Raw genomic sequence first — 21,895 nt, forward strand, 5'->3', positions numbered from 1 at the left:
TCTGTCTGATTTATATCACTGAGCATAATACCCTTGAGGTCTATCCATGCTGATGCAAATGGCAGGATTTCCTTCATTCTCATGGCTGCATACTATTCCATTCTGGCTGATATGTATATAGAGGTCTTACAGTTTTCCCTGCACAGATTTTTCACCTCCTTGGTTAAATTTATTCCTATACTTTATTCTTTTTGACACTATTGTAAATGGGATTGCTTTCTTAATTTCTTTTTCCTAAACTTTGTTTTAAAAAATTTTTTTAAAACTAAATATACTTTCACACGTGCTAAAGCAGGTACCTAGAATTTTTTACTTACGGTTTAAATGATTGCAAAAGATATATATCAACATCTGGCATATAATGTAATGGCTCATTCCCTCACTTCCATCAGATCTTTGTTCAAATGCCACTTTTTCAGAGAGGCCTTTCCTGACCAGCCTGTCTAAAATTGCAACTTCCCTTACAAAGTCCCGACTTTATTGTTGTCCTTAGCATTTTTTTTCTGCTATTTGATGTATATTTAAGGTACAAAAAAACTGCACATGTTTCATCTATACGTTTTGGGGAGTTTGGACATAAGCACACACCTGTGTTACCATCACCTCCAAGAGTCTTGTGTCTCCTTGCCACGTGTGTGTGTGTGTTAAAAACACTTACCATCTTAGCATGAGATCTACCCTCTTAAGGTTTTAAGTGCACAGCACCGTATTGTTAACTACTGGCATTATGTTGTTCAGCAGATTTCTAGAACTTCTTCAGCTTGTAGCATTTCTCACTATTATCTAATATACTGTGTTATTTACTTATTTGTCTGCTTTCTTCACTAGGAAGTAAGCACCACGAGGGCAGGGATTTCTGTTCCTTTCACTGATGTATCCCTAGGGCCTAAAACAGTGCCTAGAACAAAGAGGCACTCAGTAAATATTAGGTGAGTGTTGAATGACTTCACCACTTCTGCCCACCTCTCCATTCTCATCCTGTGAAATTAATTTCTCCATCCTCTTGTTTGATGCTCATCTCAGCCTATCAATAACCAGTGTTATGGCTGGACCAGCCCTTGTGGTTTTTATTATGACTGCAAGATGCCCTTCAGCAATAATTACCAGGACACTATGGAAAGGGTGGGGGGAATTCATTTCTTACAGGACCTGGAAATTACATGGCACACCTGGGACCACACAGGCATTCATGGTGGGGAGGCGGAGGGGGGATGGGGGGAGTACACAGGCCTGGGGTTCTGTTTTTATTGAGGTTGAGGAGGCAGGTCTAGGGTTTCCAGGGTCCACTCTTTATTAGTGAATTTAAAACATAAGAGAAAGAATTTAAAGCATGGGAAGAGAAAAACAAGTGACCCAAAAGGTCACTTATCAAAACCAGCCAAGATCTCTAAAATAAAGGAGCCTCACTTGGGGGGGAGCGGCCTGGCTCTTTATCTAGTCGTGTGGCTGGCAATTGTGTTTATTGAGATAGCCATGTCTGAAGTGGATGCCCTGGCAATCAAAGCTTAAGTCAGGCACTCGTGTTACCAAAGCAGGAATCAGCTTCGTTTGTCCGCACGCAGTAAGCTAAATGCCGAGATGCCAAGGTGAGCAGCAGAGAAAGCATTTATTCATGAGGCAGGCAAGTGAGGAGAACAGATCTCAAATCCACCTCCCGGAAGGTCCGGGGCTTGGAATACTTGCGGGATACAGTAGCAGGGTGGTTTTAGGAGTCGGGAAAGGTGACTGGAGGTAGGGGGAACGTGAGGTAATTGGTGCTCTGTGCAGGAGCATCTAAGTTACATGCTTTTCATGGGACGCATGTTCAGAAAATGGCTATGTTAGCACGATCTGAGGGTGGAGTTTCTGGCCCTCTGACGTCAAAAGGTCATTCATTGGACAATTGTGCAAAGCCAGTTTGAGAGTAGGTGGCTCCAACCAACCTTAACCAGCTCAAACTGGACAAGAGCTGACTTCAAGTTCCTGAAAAACAACTTAAGCGACTGTTACCATAGTGACCTAGATGTCAGAGGTGGTCTGCAGGGGGTGGTTAAGGAGTCTTGTGATATATTATCTAGGTTACATGAAGCTTAGAGGGTATGCAATTTGCAAAAATAATTAAAGCAAGCTTAGTCGGTGAAGATAGGTTACAGGATATTATTTATTAAGCAAATTATAATTTAGAGATCGAAACTGATGACTGCCCTTCATTTCATTTGCTTTACAAAAAAGAGAACACCCAACTGCCAGGGCTCACACTATGCCTCTCTGTGCTCAGAACATGTTTCTTGCATGTATGCTACCTCTTCACCAGACAGGTAACTCTTTAGAAGCAGGTCTGTGTGAGAGTCATCTCAGTATCCCTAATACTCAGTGGGTAACAGGTGCTTAACAAGTGGTCCATATTGAAAGAAGGAGATTCATGCAGCTCGGGCTCATACCTGCACACAGCACTCCTCTCATCCTCCCCACTGCCAGTACCCACCCGGGGTCCCGAGACGTCCAGCACCCCAACACATCCCAGGTCCTCCCCCCACCCAAGGGGGGCAAACTTCAACCATCTCACATCCAAGCATCTGTGCCGAGAGAGGCACAGAGATCATGACAAAGCCGGATGAAGGGGAACAACTTCTCCAGATACTGTTTCAGAGGAAACCCCAGCTGGGGTAAAATCTTTTTCAACCCTGAAGGCAACGGCAGCAGTGCAAATGACCTAGACAGACTACGGTCGACCCTCCCTATCAACAGGTTCCACATCCACAGATTCAACCCACCACAGATTGAAAATATTCAGGAAAAAATTTCCAGATAGTTCCAAAAAGCAAAACTTGAATTTGCTATGTGCTGGCAACTATTTACATTGAATATACAACTATTTACATAGTATTTACATTGCATTAGGTATTAAAAGTCATCTAGAGATGATTTCAAGTATATGGGAGGATCGTGTATTACATCATTTCATATAAAGGACTTGAGCCTCTGATGGTATGGGGAAAGGGTTGGCGGGACGGTCCCATCCTGGAACCAACCCCCTGCAGATACCTAGGGAGGACTGTACAAGAGAAAAGAAGCAGCCAGCTCCCCCTCGTGGTAAGGGTCTGTCCACCGCGACATGTTACTTTGAGGGGGGTGGCGGGGTGCAGGGCACAGAGAGTGGTCTACGGGACCACTGAAGGTGCGTACAAACACATCAGTGTCCAGGTAAAAAGCTATGCACAACTTTCCACCTCCCTTCCTACCCTAAATTTCATGAAATGAAAAAATAATTGTTTAATTAAAAATGGGCTTATTTCCGGGTTTGCTGTTGTCCACCTGCTTTCTGAGGTTATGGAAGTTTAATATCCAGATAAGGACATGGAAAAAAATAAAACACTCAGTAACACCCTTCCAAATGTAAGGAGTGGGAGTAAAGATATATCTACCTACTTCTTATCTCTGACAGAAATTGAATTGATTACAACAAGAAAAATAAATACGGATGTGTGAATTCCATCCCGGGTGAAAACAGAAAGCACTTACACCCCCAAATAACACTTTCTATGAAGAACTTTGGCCAAATCCAGTGAATCTGGAAACAAATTGAGGGAGGATGCTGACACAGCGTCCTCTAATGACAGATCATGGGCAGAACAGGCAAAGGGCAACTTCTCTGAAGTACACAATATACTCAAAGGAGCAAAAATCAAGGACACCTTATTTATAACCAGATCCACCATATTTATAATGACTGCTCCTGAAAAAATGAACTGAAATCTAGAAAAGAAAAACGTAATTGAAGACAGTATTTCTTAAAACTTAAAAAGAAAACTTGAATCTGGCTGGGAAGAGGGGAAAACAGGGAGCTGTTGTTTCCTGGATATAAAGTTTCAGTTTTGCAAGATGAGAGAGTTCTGGAGGTGGGTTGCACAACTGGACTGCATACCAAAAAATGATTTAGATGGTTGTCACCTAAAAAAATAAATAAATAAAAGCACAACCTGAAAGTTGAGAATTATGTTTTATTCAGCAAACTTGTTGAGGACTTAAGTTAATGAATTTGGCACTTTTCTCTGTATAGGAAGATGCAAGAGTCTGGGCTCTTTGAAACCATTCCTTTGATACGCACCTGAACTATCTAGGGCCAATATCCGGTTCCTGCCTATAACGAATCTCCTCAGGGTACACTATTGGGGGCGCTGCAGAGGCTGATGGCTTGGTGGCAGGCAGCCTGTTTGTCACCTTGGGGGAAGTGGGGAGGGGCGCAGCTGTAGTGCTGATGGCCTGATGCTATGATATTCTTTGTCTGCTGATGTGGCAGGGGGCATTCTTTGTCCACACGATAAATTCTATGTAATTGGAGGGGAAATTATAGCTCAGTGGTAGAGCACATGTTTAGCATGCATGAGGTTCTGAATTCAATCCTCAGTTCCTCCATTAAAAAATAAACTTAATTATCTCCCCCAAAATTAAAAACAAAAATTTAATTCTATGTTATGTATATTTTACCACAATTAAAAATTGACATTAAAAACTTGAATCCACAGATTGAAGGAAAAACTGATTCAAAATGACCAATGCTGAGACTGGCTGAGACTGAACTGATTCTTTCTTGAAGATAAAAAAAGAATCATTGGGGATTCAGGCAAAACTAACAACACACTCACTGAGGCCATGTATACATTCAGGCTGGCTACAGATTTCAATAACAAAGGACAGTGGAGAAATCCCTGCATGTTCTTCTGGAAGAACAAAAGTGAGATCAAAGCATTTTGCACTTAAACTATTTTACCAGGCTAAAGGCAACAGACAAATATGTCCAGCAGGCAAGAATTCAAGGAATTTCATTCCTATGAACCCTTTCAAAGAAACTATTAGACAAGAAACTCTAGCCAACCAAGAGATAAATGGAGAAAACCAAGTAAAAGGATTAGCTGTGAGTGTTAAATCTACTTTAAGACAAGACAAAAGCTAAAACTGCTGTGGGAATTACAGTTACAAAGTAGAAGGTCAACCTTATAGACTAGGAGAATGTAACAAAAGATCAGACTAGAAGTGGTAGAGACAGAAGACAGAGTGGGGCTGATATAAGTAGGCAGATTTATACAACTTTTATAGTTGGAAGACCGAAAACAACTTTTAAACTGCTAAATCAAGTAATATTTAATATATTATTAATATATACTATTAAATATAAGTACATTTAAAGATATAAAGGAAATTAGTAGGATAATTAATAAAAAATACTATGATGATTCATGAAAATCAGATGGTGAACAACAGGGGAGAAAGGAGAAAATACACTATTTTTTTTTAATTGAAGTATAGTTGAATTACAACATTGTGTTAGTTTCATGTGTACAGCAATGTGATTCTGTTATATGTTTTTTTCAGATTATGTTCCATTATTCATTATTAGTAGATATAATACTGATATTGAATATAATTCCCTGTGCTATACAATAAATCCTTTATAGCAATTGGTGTATATTAGTTTGTATCTGTTAACCCCATACTCCTAATTTATTCCCTCCTTCCTCCCTTTCCCCTTCAGTAATCATAAGTCTGTTTTCTATGTCTATGAGTCTGTTTCTGTTTTGTATATAGATTTATTTGTATTATTTTAATTCCACATATTAAATGGTATTATATAATATTTGTCTTCTTCTGACTCACTTCACTTAGTATGATATTCTCTAGGTTCATCCATGTTGCTGAAAATGGCAAATTTTTTTTGCCTGAGTAATATTCCATTGTTTACACATATATACCAGAAAGTACAATATTCTATTCATTTCTAGTACAGGGGGTCAACTCTAAATATAAAGAATTGAGTGTAGCATTTGAAGCTACAGTTTATAAAGATAATCAACAGGATTATAAACAAACTATAAATCTTTTATATTATCAGAAGAGCTACACCTAAAAAAGGAAAAAGAAACACAGATCACTTAGCAAAACACAAATAACAAAAAATTGTTAAAACAGAAAGACAGTATTAAGGAGGTAAAGCTAGTATCAAACATACCTTCCATAGGAATAAATAAAAATAGCACAAATTCATCTATTAAAAGAAAAAGATTCTCAGATTGGATCACAAAGAAAAACCAAACTATTAAACAATGGATTAAAAGATATATCAATAATAAAATAACAAATTCTTTTTGTCTTCCTTCCCACTTGCCTGCATTCCTGCCTCCTCCCCAATAATTCAGTACAAAAGCCCATAGGTAGACCCCAGCAAAGCAGGCATGTGCATGGGCAAAGGCAGGGGGTTGCTGGAAAGCCGGAACAGGGTGTCGGAACTGGAGTGAGACAAGGAGGGTGTCTGCCCAGGGGTACAGGGGGCGGGGAGGGAGAGTGGCCTGGCACATTCCCTAACTTTCATTAATGGGAGGGGCCTGGAAGCAGTGGCATCCCCAGAACAGGAGCACACCCAGAGCCTACAACTTTGTCTCTAAATACTACTAAGAGAACAGAAGTCCTTGGAGAAAGGGCGCATGGCAGGGTTCGGGCAGACAAAGTACAGAATGAGCCTGGAGAGCCTTGTTGTGCCAGAAAGTTAAGAAGTGCTCAAAGAATGATGGAGACATGTCAAAGGAACACAAGAAGCTAACCAGAAGGCTGGCTCAATCTCATTACTGTCAAATTGTCTCAGACTAACCAAATTCAATGGGAAAGTATTATAAAAGATTACAATTATAATAATCATCATAATAATAATGACGATAAATAATGACACAACAGCATTACCACTCATTGACTAAACAGAAAGCCCTTAGTCCATGCTGATATAAATAAATGAATAAACAAACAGGGAAGCGAGAAAGTCTTTCCTTACAGCAGAATGGCAGCTAATGAGTGGAGTAGGAATGACTGAAGTGGAAAATCACTAGATGGCAACCGTTACAGGAATAAAGAATTCAGCCAAGAAACATCAATGAGTGCGAAAACCAATCAATAAAAGTTTGATGAGGAAAAGCCTATTTACACAGCCTCAAAATACCTTCCCACAAAATATTTATTAATTACCAAGAAGAAAAAGAGTAACTCCCCAGTGGAGGAAACTGTCAGATATCACGTTAATCAGCGATCAAAGTCAATGTCACAAAAATGGGACACATCAAAATTGAACATAACGCGAAGAATACAGTGTCACGTCTTGATATTCCTGACAAGAAATGCAGAACCTAAATCTAATTATGAGGAAAATTCAGATGAACTCAAATTGGGGAACATTCTACACACTGGCCTACAATCTTCGAAAGTGAAAATGCCACAAACATCAAGGAAAGACTGAGGAACCGTGACAACTAAATGTTATGCAGAATCTTGGATTGAATCCTTTGTCATAGGGGACATTCCTGGGACAACGGGCAGCATTTAAATGGGGCCTGTGGTTTAGATGGTATTAGGTATCAATGGTGTAGCAGACAGTAACTTCCTGATTTTGCTGGTTGTATCGAGGTTATGATGTGGATGCCCTCATTTGTCAAAATTACATAAAATTCAATAGAAAAAAAAAAAGTAACTCAGAAAGATTGAAAGTCCAAGGATGGGCAAAAGCACTAGGCAAATTTTAAAAAGCAGAATATTGATCTTAGTATCAGATAACACTTACGTCAGTGGAAGAACATTAAGTGAAAGCAGGAAAAGTATTTACGTGGATAAAGTACAATCCACAATAAAAATTTCAACAGACACCAATATTTCTGCACCTTCTAAAATAGCACCAAAACTTGAGGAAATTCAAGATTAGTAATTGGAGAGGCTCTAATTCACCTGTCTCAGTCCACAAAGGTCAAGGTCAGAAAATTACTGTATCTAAGTAATGTAAATAGTAAAATAGAGCTAATTTAATACTCTTGAAAAGAGAAAACTTTCTTCATTTCAGAAACTCTAAAAAATGCATCAAAAATCAAATCATGACAAATAACCACAATAATGATTATGGCTAACACTCCTATAAAACTTAAAAATGTGTCAGGCACTATTCTAAGCATTTTGCAGATTTCAATTTTTTTAGTCTTCATAACAATTCTATGATGAAACTTGAGCCGGAGAAGTTAAATTAGGTCATGTAGCTAATACTTGGTAAAACCAGAATTTGAACTGAGGCAGTCTGGCTCCAGAGTCCACACTCTTAGCCAATACTTAAACTCTAAAATGTTGAAATAATGCAAATGGACATTTTCTGATCATAAAAAAAAAAAAAAAACTAAAAATTAAGACCAGAACTAGATAATCCCTTCCAAAAAAATTCTTACGCAAATGGGAATTTATAAACCCGTTAAACAACTATTGATTTAAAGAGGAAAATGAAACCAAAGTTACTTAACATCTAGAATGTAACAGTAACGAAAATACTGCATCTCCAAACCTGAGCTACAACTGAAACAGTGCTCTCAGGAAATTTCAAAGCCTTAAATATTAACATTAATTAAAGAAAAGGTAAAAATAAATTACTTGAGTAACTAACTCAAAAAACTAAAGAACAGCTAAATTTAATGAAAATAGAAAGAAGAAATTAGTCAAAGTAAAATCAGAAATCAATTAAATGGAAAACAGAAAATTGTAAAACCTAAACTGGAAAAAATTCAAGAGCTGATTATTTAGGGGGAAAATGAGATAAACCATTATCTAATTTAAGAACAACAACAACAACAAAAAGAGATGGGGTATGGGGTGAGAGAAACCAGAATAAGAAATGAGAATGGAGCATAACACGGATAAAAAGAAACTCAAATAATTAAAAGATAATTCAGTTTCAATATATATTTTTCCACCTGAATATATATTTCTAACCTGAATAAAATGGATTATTTTCTAGAAAAATAGCCAAGAAAACTGAAGAAACTACATAAACAAATTACTATAGAAGAAATAAAAAACTGCATAAACAAATTACTGTAGAAGAAATTAAAAATATCAAGAGTTACACAGATAAGCACCAGGCCCAGAGCACTTCACACGTGAGTGCTACCATCCCTGTAAGGCACCTGATTCCATGTAAACTGTTCCAGAACACAGAGAAAAAAGGAAACCTCATAAATACTAAAATGAAGCCAGCAGAACAGTGATTTAAAAACCCAAAAGAGTACCCAAGGGTGAAAAAAAAAAAAAGGAAGGAAAGAAAATATAGATCAATCTCTCTTACTTGCAAACACTGAAACCAAATCCTAAGTGAGATACAATAGAATCCTAAGTAAGCAATAGAATCTAGCAGTGAGTGGAGTTCACACCAGGAGCAAAAGAATGGTATTATACTAGGGAATGCATGAATATAATTTTATAAACCAGTGATCAGCAAAAGAAAAGCATATGGTTATATTTCAAAACTCCTGCAGAGGAATTTGACAATTCAATAGTCATGTTTTTTAAAGATGATATTATCATTTAAATGATATTGATAATAAAACTACACTCAGAATTTTTGCCACAAAAACTTCCACTTAGAAAACAATCATGGAAAAAGTATTCAAGTAACTCAATCTAGGAAGATGTGTCAAGAGATATGGGAAGTGAAAATCAATAAATAATTGTCTGAATTACTAGGGAAAATTAAAAAGAACTAAATATATACTATCATAGAACTAAAATTCTACACAGTATCAACACGATAGGATGTGGGAAAAGACCAAAAACACAGAGCAGCGCAAAGTATTTGTCTTGCTAGAGAGAAAATACAGATCTTGAGCACTTCATTCGTTTTCACCAAGAGTTCAGCAATTTTCCCCACGTTCCTGGTCCTAATGGTAATTGAACAATATCTATGAACTTACAAAGCCATTGATGATGGAGAAGTGATTTACTGCACAGTACAGTCCTGGGTAGGGGCAGTGGGAAGACAGGAGGAACTGTAAGGGACCAAGATGGCATCGGTTATGCTAACAGCCACACGGAAGAGCCCCTAACACATAGATGTGACCATGGTGTCCCACTACCACTACCTATTAGGGTTTTTCCTTGCTTGAGTCCTCACTGTAGGTTCACAGGTGACATGATTCCTTCCAAATCCCAAATTCCATAACTTTGCGATCCTCAGTCGGCCCCGAGAGCAGCCGCCATCCCTCCCCACCCCGTGCACTCTGTCATTCTCACTTCACCTCCCAGTGTGCAAGTGGCCCCCAGGGTATCTGACCTCCAACCATCCTGACTCTTGGTAGCCCCTTCCCACAGCCTCCAATACTCACGTTGAAATAAAACCTTGCAGATCAGAGCTATTGACAGAAAACATTCAACTTAGGATACTGTGTTTGTTGTCTGAGGCCTGGTCCATAAAGGCTTTAAGATAAGAGGGAAAATGCCTGCCCAGAGCCCCAGGAGGGGGTGAGTGGTCCTGAAGCAGCCCAGGAACTGCAGCTTTCAGTGCAGCTGGTCCATCAGCTGCCACACCCGCAGCGGTCAGACTCCCAAGCCAGCGCACCAGGCTGTGGGGCAAGCAGGCGGAGGGGCACACTGAGCAGGAGGCAATGTAGGTGACATTCCTGAGGCCCCGTCTCCCCAAAGAGAGCATTTTCCACCGGCGTCCCAGATGGAGCCAAGTCTGGCTCAGACCTTCCTGCAGAGAAACTGGATATGGCTGGAGTGGACTTGTCAGCAGTGACCTTGAAGAAGGCAGCTGGAGACTCACTCTGGAAGAACTGCTGGAGCCTGACTGAGAAGTAAGACAGAAGCTGCTCTCGCCTCCCCACCTGCTCCGGGTCCCCTGGGAGCGGGATCTTTCGGCACTTGGCTGCCCCTGGCTGACTCCCACCTGACCCCCCGCACTCCCCCTCCCCCAGTGTGGACCGGCTCCCTCTGGCTCTGTTACCCTCTGAACTCCCCTGTCCAAGGCCTTATTTTCTCCCTGTTCTAGTAACAGGCTCCCTGCTGCCGCTGGGGAGGAGATACAGTCTGGGAAGGGTTTGGAGACAGAAACGTTGATTTCCCAGGATAGTCAATGGATTTGTGGGAAACAGCACAGATAAGTGAAACAGAGCCCCGCTGGGAAACTGAGGGATCCTGGTTGCTATACTGTGGGGTGGGCTCTGGTGGTGCTTGGGGTAGGGGTGGGGAGGGCATCATGGGGAGAGCATGGGAATCAAACAGATCTGGGTTCGAACCTCAGCCATGCCAGTTGACAACTATGTCACTTAGTACATTTACTTAATCTCTCTGAGCCTCAATTTCGGGCTCAGAAACCTCAGTTTTCCCATCTGTCAGAGGCTATTAATACTACCCTGACAACTACTGTGGGAATTAAATCATCCTGTATCTGGCTCAAGGTCAGACTTCACAAACTGTTAGTCTCCTGCTCCTCCGCTCCAACCCCCAATGCTCCAGGCCAGAAGCCACCCTAGTAAACACACACACACACACACACACACACACACACACACACACACACACACACACTCACTCACACTCAGAATAGACTCTCTGCCTCCCGAAATCCTTACCAGAAAAAAAGTTTGAGCTTTTGCTTAGAAGCCATTCTGTCAGCCAAAAGGCATGAGATCCTTAGTGCCTCCACATCAGAACTGCCCGGGACTCTGGCTTTTAGATGCAGATTCCTGGGCTGCATCTCAGACCACTACTGGAGAGGAAGGGAGGGTCCCCAGCTCTGGTGTGCACTGAAGTTCAAGGCTAACCAGCCTGATGCTGTTACTCTTCTTGAAATGATTGTCTCCAAAGAAGCCTCTACCCCTGACCCAAGGGGGTGCCAGATCCTGGAACAGGGATCCTAGAGATCCTTGGAGATCCCCCTAGACCCTTCCTCTCCTTGCTGAGGAGGAGAATGAGGCCCAGAGAGGGGGAGTGGCTGGCTCACGGCCACACAGTGAGGTAATGGCATACTGACCCTTGGATGCAGGTGTCTGACTCAAAGCGAATGCTCTTTTGAACAAAGTGGTCTTTTTCAAGTTAATAAGACTCACTCAGTTTACATCCAGTGACACTGGGAAGGAAGGATGATCAGGAAAGCATCTCGGCAGGCCTCGTGCAGTGCTGTGCAGGGTGAAAGCGTGGCTGGACCGTGAGCCCCTCCAGCTGCTCTGGCCACAGTCACTTTGCCATAACGTCAGCCCCAGGACATGTGTTACACATGCATTACGTCTCTCTGCCTTGTTGGCATCTCTCTGCCACCTCCTCGCCTCCACTGCACCCACTGCTTTTACATCTCATTGCATTTTCCTTCTCTCTGTCTCACATGCAAAATTCACTGAGCAGGATCTCGTTGACTTGGTTGGGGACCATCCAGTACGAGCGTCATAAACAGACACGTCTCCCACCCAGGCCATTTCAGAAGCCACTGGTATTCCTTATGTCCAGCCCGTTGGTGGTTCCCTCTGGATGAGACCCAGACTTCCTCACCCAATAGCAGTGGCCAGAGTAACAGGGTCATCTGACCCAAAGTTGGGAACTTGAGTGTAAAGAACCACTGTGAGTTATTTTCTCAAAAGGAAGCTGCAAGTGTGGCACTGGACACCCCTTCTGTCCATCTGTCCCCTCCACCTGAGCCCCTAAGCACACAGGAGGAGGCTGGGTCCTAAAGAGACGGATGGTGGAGGGTGGTCTGGAACCTTGGGGTGGGATTGCCAAACCTGGCAAATAAACAGAACATTCAGTTAAATGTGAATTTCAGATAGGCAATGAGCAACTTTTTAGTGTCTGTCCCATACAATAGTTGAAACATGTACTAAAATAATTATTCACTGCTTATCGAAATTCACATTTAACTGAGTAACTTGCATTTTATCTGGCAACCCTACCTGGGATAGAAGGGACCCAGTCTGTTTTGCTCCCTATTGAAGCTCAGTCCCCATAGCATGCCTGGTGTATAGCAGACACCCACACATTATGGTTATTTAATTGTTGAAGAAGGCCTCTCAGAGTTTCCCTCCCCACTAAGGGTAAACACATCCCCCAAGGGCCAGCTTTGAATGGACAAATTGACTCATTCGATTTACCAGACTGGAGCACTTAGCAAGTGCTAGGATCTGTGCTAAATAAATTAAGATACAGAGATAAACTATGGCTCTTGTCCACAAAATTGTAATTGACCAGTATGAACAATCGACCTAAACTGAGAGTTATAACTGAATGTGATAAACACTAGACAACGTAGGCCATCAGGCCAGGGCTGGGCAATTTTCCTCACCATCGTATCTCCAAAACTTGCAACACGGCAGGCCCTCCAGAAATAGTAGTGGGCGGGGGAGAAGGGAGGAGGGCTCAGTGGCAGAGCACATGCTTAGCATGCACGAGGTGCTGGATTCAATCCCCAGTACCTCTTCTAAAATAAATGAATAAATATACCTAACTACCTTCCCCTACCAAAAAAAAAAAAAACCCAAACAAACAAAATTATTTTTTTTAAAAAAGAGAGAAAGAAACAAATAGTGGGATGGGGATGGAATCTTGAAAAGATGAAGATATGAAGGTGTTATGGGACTGCAGAGATGAGGTGATCAACCAAAGGAGGCGTCATGGTGAGAAGGTGGGGTTCACCCCAGGGAGGAGGTGGCATCCGATGTGGACGACGAGGTAGGAACACAGCAGGCAGACGGAGAAGAAAAAGTGTTCCTGACAGGAATAGCGTGAACAGGTTAAGACCTCAGAGAGCAGGGAAGAATTCAAAAGGGCAAGAGATAAAGTCAGAAAGGTGTAGGGCCTCAAACACGTGGCCAAGGAGTTTGGACTTTATCCTGTGGATCGTGGATGGTCATTAGAGACTTTGAGTGTGAAAGCGGCCTGGACTTCCAGAATTCCTCCAGCATTAGCATGGAGAATGGATTGCACAGTGGAGACAGACTGGAGGCCAGAAGAGCAGTGAGAAACACTGAGAAACAGCCCAGCCTGGAAGTGATGGAGGCCTAAACTTGCAGATTGTTAGGGGTAAAAAGGAAATATGCCTGCAGGGCTGTAACCACATCCTCCAGGACGCCCTCCTCTGTCCCTGAGTGCCCTGGGCTGTGAGAGGGGACATTGCCCATCAGCGGGGGAAATCTGGGGAGGAGGGGGAGGTAGGAGGCAGCCCAAGATAAACTTCCTTCCCTTCACAGGCTCGCCTAAGGAGAGAGCAGCGCTTAGCAACTGGAAGATGACAACAGCCCCAGGGCTCTTCCCTCCTGCCTCCGGCTCAGTGGGCACAGCCCAGAGGGGGCGGTCTGCAGGGGGGACCTTACCCTCCGTGGGACCCCCACATGCGCTGGGTGCCATGCTCCCTGCTGAGTCAGGAGGTTCAGTCACCAGGGCAGCAGCCCTCACCTTCCTGGAGATGATCCAAAAACAGGTTCCAGAGGGGTCATCAAAACCTCCAGCCACAGCAGAGCGCAGGAGGCCAACTGGCCCAGTCCTAGGCTGGGGCCGGGCCTCAGGTCCTGGGCTCAGCCCCCACGGCCTTTCCGGGGGCCTCTTGTCCCGCTGCTCCATCTCACCCACATGCAGGACCTAGGATTGGGAGTTAGCCTAACCTGGGTCCAAATCCACCCAGATGTGTGATCTTTTATGCAAGACACCTCACCTCCGTGAACATCTGTTTCTTTGCTTGATAAATAACACACACCTCACAACCCTCATGAATTAAATAAAGAGCCCATATGAACAAACTCAGGACAATGCCTGGCAGGGGGCTGGAATCCCTTTAACTGCCTGACCCTTCCACTCCTGAACATGTGGGGAGCTTTATCTGTAGCCTAGAGGACAGCCTAGCCCTTCTTTATTCATTCATTCGCTCTGCTAAGTTATTCCGGCCCCTACGACACACGAGCTCTTTCCTAGGCGCTGGATAAACAATGCAAGTAAAGCAGGTGTAACCCAGGCACTGTGGAAGTCTCATTCTCCTGGGGAAGATAGCTATTAATTAAATCATCACACAAATAAAAGTAAAATTCTACCAGTAATAAGTGCCAAGTCACTGTGGAGCCTGGGGCAGGCGCCCCAGGCACATCCGAGCCCGAGGGAATACTAATGGCCTTGCTTTCCTGTTAATTGGTTTCCCAGAAGCTCCAGTTCCCAAAATCAAATGTATTCAGAATAGGGAACTTGGGAGGGGGAACCTGGAATGTCCCCAGGTCCAACCATGAACCAGGTTCCCAGAGCCCATCCGTACCCCGAAATAAATAAAGCCCCTGCCAAGCGTCCTCCTCGCAACACCAAGCAGTCTCCCCAGGAAAACAGATCCTGCTCCAGCCCCACCATGAAATTCTTCGCCGTCCTGCTGCTGGCCAGCTTGACCTCCGCCTCTCTCGCCAGCCTTAATGGTGAGTCTGGCTTCCATCAAACTCCCCCTCGGGTCCCTGAGCTGTCAGCCAGAGAGACCTCAGCATTCTGAGGGCCTTTTTTTAATCCTTGTAATGTGCTGTGAGGAGAGGTGGGGAGAAGCAGAACCAAACAGCCACACCTGAGATGATAGGGAGGGGGGCAGGGGACAGGGGACAAGGGACAAGGGCACATCACTCCAGGAATCCTGTGCCTTAGAAAGCCTGGGGCTGGGGCTAGAGGAGCCGAACTGGACCCAAATCAGGGAAGGCTATGGGTCAACAGTGATTCAGATTAGATTCCAGCTTCAGAGGGTGCTGGACACCCCAGGCAGAGTCACTACCCCTCTGTGGACCTCCCTGCCTCCCTCTGTACTGTGAGGGGAAGACGTGCACACACATGCCTTCAATCGCGTTCTACTGAGCACCTGCTCCGTGCCAGACTCATAGTTTTAGGTGCCTGGGAACACTTTCAAAACAGAGACCTCAGTCATCACCGAGATTACATTCTAGGAGGAAGAAACAAACAATAAGCATGTGAAATAAATGAGAGTGTGTTAGAAGCACTGAGGAAAACAGAGCAGGATAAGGAGGGTGGCGAGTGCTGGGGCAGGAGGCGCAGCAGAGGAGGATCTCATGTGTTAAATGTCTTAAGATTGCTGGAGACTTTAACCCCTTATTTTTCAGAGCCAAAAGATGAAATCTACATGGAGTCTCAGCCCACAGATACCTGTAAGTCTCATGTCAGCATCCTTTAGAGCAAGGTGGTGGTGGTGAAACATTGTCCAGGGAGTAAGTGATGAATTCTCCATCTGAGGAAGAAGTAAAGCAAAGCCAGTCCCTCCCAGTGTGGGACTTGAATCCTTCCTGCCTCACTAACTGGCCAAGTTCTGGTGGCCAGAAACAATATGAACAGCATTTCATGCTGGATAGTCACTAGAGATGGGAGTGGGGACTACATCGTGTACCCAAATGCTAGCGGGTAAGGAGTTTCAGCTCACCCCAAGGTGAGGATGCCGCAGGGGGTCCTCTGCCCCGAGCTCCCCACCCACACATCCCCAAAGCCATGAATATTGCAGGATTCCACTTTGTGGATTATGATCAGGCTCCTGATCAAACGGGGGGGTGTGAGGGGGCAAAGCGTCAACTCCAGAGATGGTTACTGCGGTTTATTCTCAGGTTAGCTTCCTCCAATTTACCTGGGAGAAGCCAGAGAAGGCAGACTCAAGCCATACCCAAAATTCAGAGGAAAAGGACCAATATATATTGAGCCCCCTCCTACGCACCAGACCATGGGACAGGTGTTTGCATAGGCAACCTCTTTTAGTTAGAAAGGCAAATTTGCTAGAAGTGCAATTTCTATTCAAAGGCACCCAGAATCAGGGTGTGCCCTTTAGGTGCTCATGGATTTGGATGCTGGCATGGGACGTCAGTCTTGGTCTACACTAACTGGGTAATGACGCGACCCTGATAGCCTCCATGTGTGACGGGAGATGACCCCGCACTGGCTGGCTACTCCTCAGCATGCGCTCTCTCTCTGCCCTTGCCTCCTACATCTCCTTGGTCCCAGCTGCTCAGGTCATCATGAGCAACCATCAGGTCTCCAGTGAGGACCTTTCTATGGAGCCTTCCATCTCCAGAGAAGATCTGGTTTCCAAAGACGATGTTGTGATCAAATCTGCCAGGAGACACCAGAATCAGAATCCCAAGCTGCTTCACCCCGTGCCACAGGAGAGCAGTTTCAGAAATACTGCCACTCAATCAGAAGAGACCAAAGAACTCACTCCTGGGGCTGGTAGGAGCCAGGGGAGAGCGGAAGAGGCTGGGAAAACATTAAGCAGCCAAAGGCCGAGGGGATAGGGGAAGAGTTGAGGTTAGAAAGAGAAAGGAAGCTGCAGGGGGAATTAAAGGCAGGTCAAAGGACACACTAGTTGCCTTTGCCAGCACTGTGGAAAATTGTTGCTGGAGCGGGGGGAGGGGGAGAGTCGGGAGCCAGCTTTGCTCTGACATTTCTCTCCCAATATTCCCCAGCAACAACCTTAGAGGGAAAACTGGTGGAGCTCACTCATAAAATCATAAAGAATCTGGAAAACACCATGAGAGAAACCATGGACTTTCTGAAAAGCCTGTTCCCTCATGCCTCTGAAGTCGTGAAGCCCCAGTGACGGGGATGCTCACGTCCCAGGCTGGACCGCAGCAGGTGCCTGCAGCACCCTCACCGCTGGCCTGACCACCGCCGTCTCTCAGCCCCTCACGTTCCTTATTAAAGCATCGCATCCCAAGCCTGGCTCTGTGTTGGCTTTGTTGTGCCAGAAAGGAAGGCTGGAGGTCCCCACTCTGTCCTTAGTTACCCCTTTGATTTAAAAACCCTCCTCCTCCTCAGCTTACAAACGTTCAATTCTCCACACTCCAGAATATCCTTTGTGAAATCTTGGCCGTCCTCCAGCTGCCCCTCCACCTCCTGGCCTGCCTGTGCCCGCAGCCCCCAGCGCCCGAACCCACCAGGTGCTCACCTGCCTGTAGTCTGCCTTTCCCCTCCACCAGCCCGCAGCAACTGCTCTCCCAGGGCTCACTGACAACAGCCAACACCGTGACTCGTTCACAGTCCTGACTCCCTTCTCTCTCTGTAGACCTGGACACAATTGCCCCTTCCAGAAACATTCTCCTCAAGGGCCTTCCATGATGCTGCACTCTCCTGGTTCTCCAAGCTCCCTGTTCCAGTCCCTGAACATTTTCTGACTTGCATGCTGTGCTCCCAGGGCCCCATCCTCTGTCTTCTGGCCTCGCCCCACCCTTCTTCCTCTACATCCTCATCTGCCAAGACTTCCACTTCACTTCAGGGTAGCTGGCTCCACGTACCCACTAAACAAGCTTCACCAAGTGCTCACCATGTGCCACACTCGCCTACCTAACGTGTGCCAACCCCTGCCAGTTTTCACCGAAAAGGCATAGGAGCCTCCATGGGAGGAGAAGAGCATGGAAAAAGAAAATTCTTCTTTTTTTTTTTCCTTTACAAATGGCGGGAAGACTGTTCACTCACGGGCAGATAGGATGGGAGGAAGGGAGCTGTGAGATGCTAGAAAATGTACATCTTGGTCTCTGTCCCTAGTTCCTGGCACAGAGCTCCTGATTTCCTAAGTGATAAGAGCATTAGCCATAACTGAATTTTGGAAGCTTGGAATTTCCAGCCCTGCCCTCCACTTCCCCAAAGAAGGGAGAGGGCTAGAAGACGGTGAATAATAGCTCACGCCTAACTGAGGAAGCCTCCATAAACTCCCAATAGAACGGGGTTCAGAGAGCTTCCAGATGGGGAACACGTCCACATAGGAGGGAGATGCACCCCGACTCCACGGGGACAGACGCCCCTGACATCAGGACCTTCCCAGACCTCGCTCTATGTATCTCTCCATCAGGCTATTCATCTGTATCCTTTATCTTGTCCTTGAAAAAACTGGTAAATATGTTTCCCTGAGTTCTGTGAGCCGCTCTAGCAAATTAATTGAACTCAACTAGGGGCTCATGGGAACTTCTAATTTATAGCCCATTGGTCAAAAGCACAGGTGACAACCTGAACTTGAGATCAGCACCTGAGGTAGAATGAGAACAGTCTTATGGGCCTGAGCCTTTAACCTGGGGGACCTGACACCATCTCCAGGTAGATAGTCACAGAATTGAGTTAAATTGTAGGACACTCAGCTGGTGTCACAGAATTGCCTGGTAAGGGGGAAAAAAACACACATTTGGTAACCAAAAGTGTCAGAACTGAAGTGTTTTATGTGAGACCAAAGAAAGACTCACAGGTGGAAAACTGAAGTTTTCCAACTCAGGAGCCATCTTGGTCTCTATCATTCTACCCCCTTAATGAGGATCAAGGTGAAAAAGAAAGATGTTGTGGAATTCCACTCCGCTCCGCAGAGATTCTCCGGTGCTGCTGCTGCTTGCAGGAAGAGCCCACCTCATCCGTGCCCTTCGTGTCCTCTTCAGCGGGCAGGACGGGGGCAGGAAGTTGGCTTGCTTAGCCAGGGAAGAATGCAGCTGAAACAGGTGGTGGCCAGGCATCTCCACGACAGTCTTAGTGACACCTGGGGACACTGAGCTCAGCCAGTCAGGTTGCCAATGCCAGCACCACACCATGGCGGAAACCTGACTTCACCTCACAAGATACTCTCAGTCAGTGCCAGCTCTTTCCTAACACGTGATCTTAAACCTCAACGGGGATAAACCTCCCATGGAGAGCTTGATTTGGGGCATCAAGTTTACTGTTGGTGGGGGGGTGGCGTGCCTACTGTCTCTTCTCACAAATAGGGACATTTAAGACATTTCTGTCATCTTGTAATATGTAGAAATTTAAAATAATGCTCCATATAGTCCCAATTTAACTCATATGTGATCAGATCTATTTCTTTACTGCGTGAGTTCTTCTTAGTGTGTGTTTCATCTTCTCAGTAACTACATGGAAGGTCGGTCCTAACTCCACAAATTCCTGGGTGTGTCCCCTCAGGGTGTGGACAACACTCTCCTCGAAAATAATCATTTCCCTTTACAATTTACCTAACAAAACTCCCACTGAACCCCCTGGTCCTTTCTTCCCCCCGCTGGGCAGGCGACTGTGTACAGTCGGCTGGGTCCTCACTCCCTCTAGCGGCCTCACTCCTCCTTGCATCATTGTTAAATCTGTGCCCCCCCTCATCCACCCTGATCTAGAAATGAATACATATTTTGTTCTTTCCTAGTTCCGTCCTTCAAAGCATTTAGGTATGGAAACATCTCCTTTTTCTCTTCATATATCTCAAGCACGCCCTCTAAAAACTCAAACATTCTCCCAAGAAAATCTTACTTTTTCCCCCAGCTCAACCAATAGAACTTTTTTCTCCTTCTCTTTCTTTTTCTTGCTGACTTTTCTCACCCCAAGACCAAAACTTGTATCCCACGTGGACCCCCCTGCCTCCTTGATCCCCCGAATAACTCCGACTTCCAGAAACAGAATGTTCCAGGCACAAGATGTGTTCATTTCTTTCTTACCGTTCAGGTGTGTAATCATTCCATTGAGCTTTGCTCCGCTCTCATCCACGTTGGCATTTCCTCTATATAAAGGGTCCTGGTCCTTTTGATCAATGTTAGGTCCACCACATCCCTGTATTAATCCCACAGTGGGTGTCTGACAAATGTACCCCGGATCAGGGCTTACTTAATAAATGTACAGCCCCAAGCAAATTTGGGACTGTGTACTAAAAAATACTTATAGGAGCCTGCGGACAGGCCATAAATAAATCCTTCCATGGTTCCCTCTGTGGCCCTAAATGAAGTTCGTAACCACGTAGACAGTTAGGACCTGGGACAGCCAACCGAGCATCAGTTACTAAAGATTAGCACAAATAACCTGAAACCACAATTTAACAGTCTTGTGCTCTGTACCCACAAAGAACCGGAGTAAATTCATTCCAGCTTCAACTGCACCTTCAGAGCCTTTTCCTGTTCAAATCCACTGTACTGGGTGCCCCAAAGCCAGTCCTTGGTTTTACCGTCAAGGCTCCAGGGAGGCCCACCCATGCCATCCCTCTACTGCTCTGAGTGCGGCCAGTGGAGAAAGTGCCCAGGGAACAGAGAGCAAAAAGGAGAGCAAAGTACCTGTTTTATGAATGGCCAGACCAGTGCCAGACAACCCTCCGACCTCTCTGCAAGCTGAGCTGCAGAACGAGACTGAGTCATGGTCCCAAAGGGACCTCCTCTCCTTCCTTCCTCCCCAAGCTACCAGAGAGGGAAACAGCAGACATCCCCCAGGGGAGAGGAGGGGAGGGGAAGCCCTGTCCAAGTGTGTGTTTTGGCATCAAGAGAGGGCAGCAGAGGGAGAGGCAATGCCATTCAGGGAAATGCCTGTTAATGCATTAACTCCACTCCCTGCTGAAACACGGTCCAGCCTCACCAGCTGCCAAGGCATCCCACCCTGCAGTCGCCCAGAAGAGGAGATCCGTTCATCTTGTGTTATTTTTCTAATTACAATGTCTAATTCTAAATTACCACAAATGTACTGGCTTAAAATAACACAAAGTTATTGTCTTGCAGTTCTGGAGTTCAGGAGTCCAAGAGGGGCCTCACTTAAGCTAAAATCAACGGGAAGGCTCTAGGGGAGAATCCACTTTTGTGCCTTTTTTCAGCTTCTAGCGGTCACCCACATTTCTTAACTAATGGCTCCATTCTCCCCCTTTCAAACCCAGCAGCATCCACCCAAGTTCTCACTTTGCTATCAATCTGTTTCTCTTTTCTAAATCTCTCTTTCACATTTAAGGACCCTCAAGATTTCATTGGACTCCCCCCCCGCCAAGAAAATCTAGGATAATCTCCCTATTTTAAAGCCAGTTAATCAGCAGCCATAATTCCATCCAAATCCTGATTTCCCCTTTGCCACATAATCTAACATGTTCACAGGTTCCGGGGGGGTTAGGACACGGACAACTTTGGGGGCCATTATTCTGCTACCACATGTCTCCTGCTCCCATGGACCTGGCCGCTACTCACACCTCCTGGTTCTTGGTACCACAGGAATCAGTTACCCCCATCCAGAGGCCCCAAACCATCCAGCTAGGTATGCAGGTCTACAACCTGGCCCAACTGTTCTTCAAGGGCCTGTCACCCCTGTTCTATTTTCCTCTGTAATCATCAGGACCAAGTCAAAGCCTCCAGGACCGTGTTATCCA

The 21,895-nt window shown here is 44.9% G+C and overlaps 1 protein-coding gene across 2 annotated transcripts; it reads left to right on the forward strand.

Annotated features, from left to right (window-relative positions):
- The first annotated feature begins 1,346 nt into the window (after window positions 1–1,346).
- On the forward strand, window positions 1,347–17,476 carry LOC105076320 (glycosylation-dependent cell adhesion molecule 1). 2 transcript variants are annotated; one of them, XM_074374705.1, is made up of 5 exons: window positions 1,351–10,622; window positions 14,004–15,203; window positions 15,888–15,932; window positions 16,771–16,995; window positions 17,232–17,476. In XM_074374705.1, the coding sequence occupies exons 2-5, from the start codon at window positions 15,005–15,007 to the stop codon at window positions 17,363–17,365; spliced, it is 603 nt and encodes a 200-aa protein (XP_074230806.1). In that variant the 5' UTR covers window positions 1,351–10,622; window positions 14,004–15,004; the 3' UTR covers window positions 17,366–17,476. The 2 variants fall into 2 exon arrangements, with proteins under 2 accessions (XP_074230807.1, XP_074230806.1); XM_074374706.1 differs by lacking the exon at window positions 15,888–15,932 and having other exon boundaries at window positions 1,347–10,622.
- The last annotated feature ends 4,419 nt before the right edge of the window (window positions 17,477–21,895 follow it).

Source organism: Camelus bactrianus, chromosome 12 (genome assembly GCF_048773025.1).
Source record: "Camelus bactrianus isolate YW-2024 breed Bactrian camel chromosome 12, ASM4877302v1, whole genome shotgun sequence".
Classification (NCBI taxonomy): Eukaryota; Metazoa; Chordata; class Mammalia; order Artiodactyla; family Camelidae; genus Camelus; species Camelus bactrianus.

Coding starts and splice junctions, on each gene's coding strand:
- LOC105076320 (XM_074374705.1), top strand. CDS start 15,005: ATGTCCCCAGGTCCAACCATGAACCAGGTTCCCAGAGCCCATCCGTAC. Junction 15,933..16,770: donor GTCTCAGCCCACAGATACCT/GTAAGTCTCATG, acceptor CCTTGGTCCCAG/CTGCTCAGGTCATCATGAGC. Junction 16,996..17,231: donor AGAACTCACTCCTGGGGCTG/GTAGGAGCCAGG, acceptor AATATTCCCCAG/CAACAACCTTAGAGGGAAAA.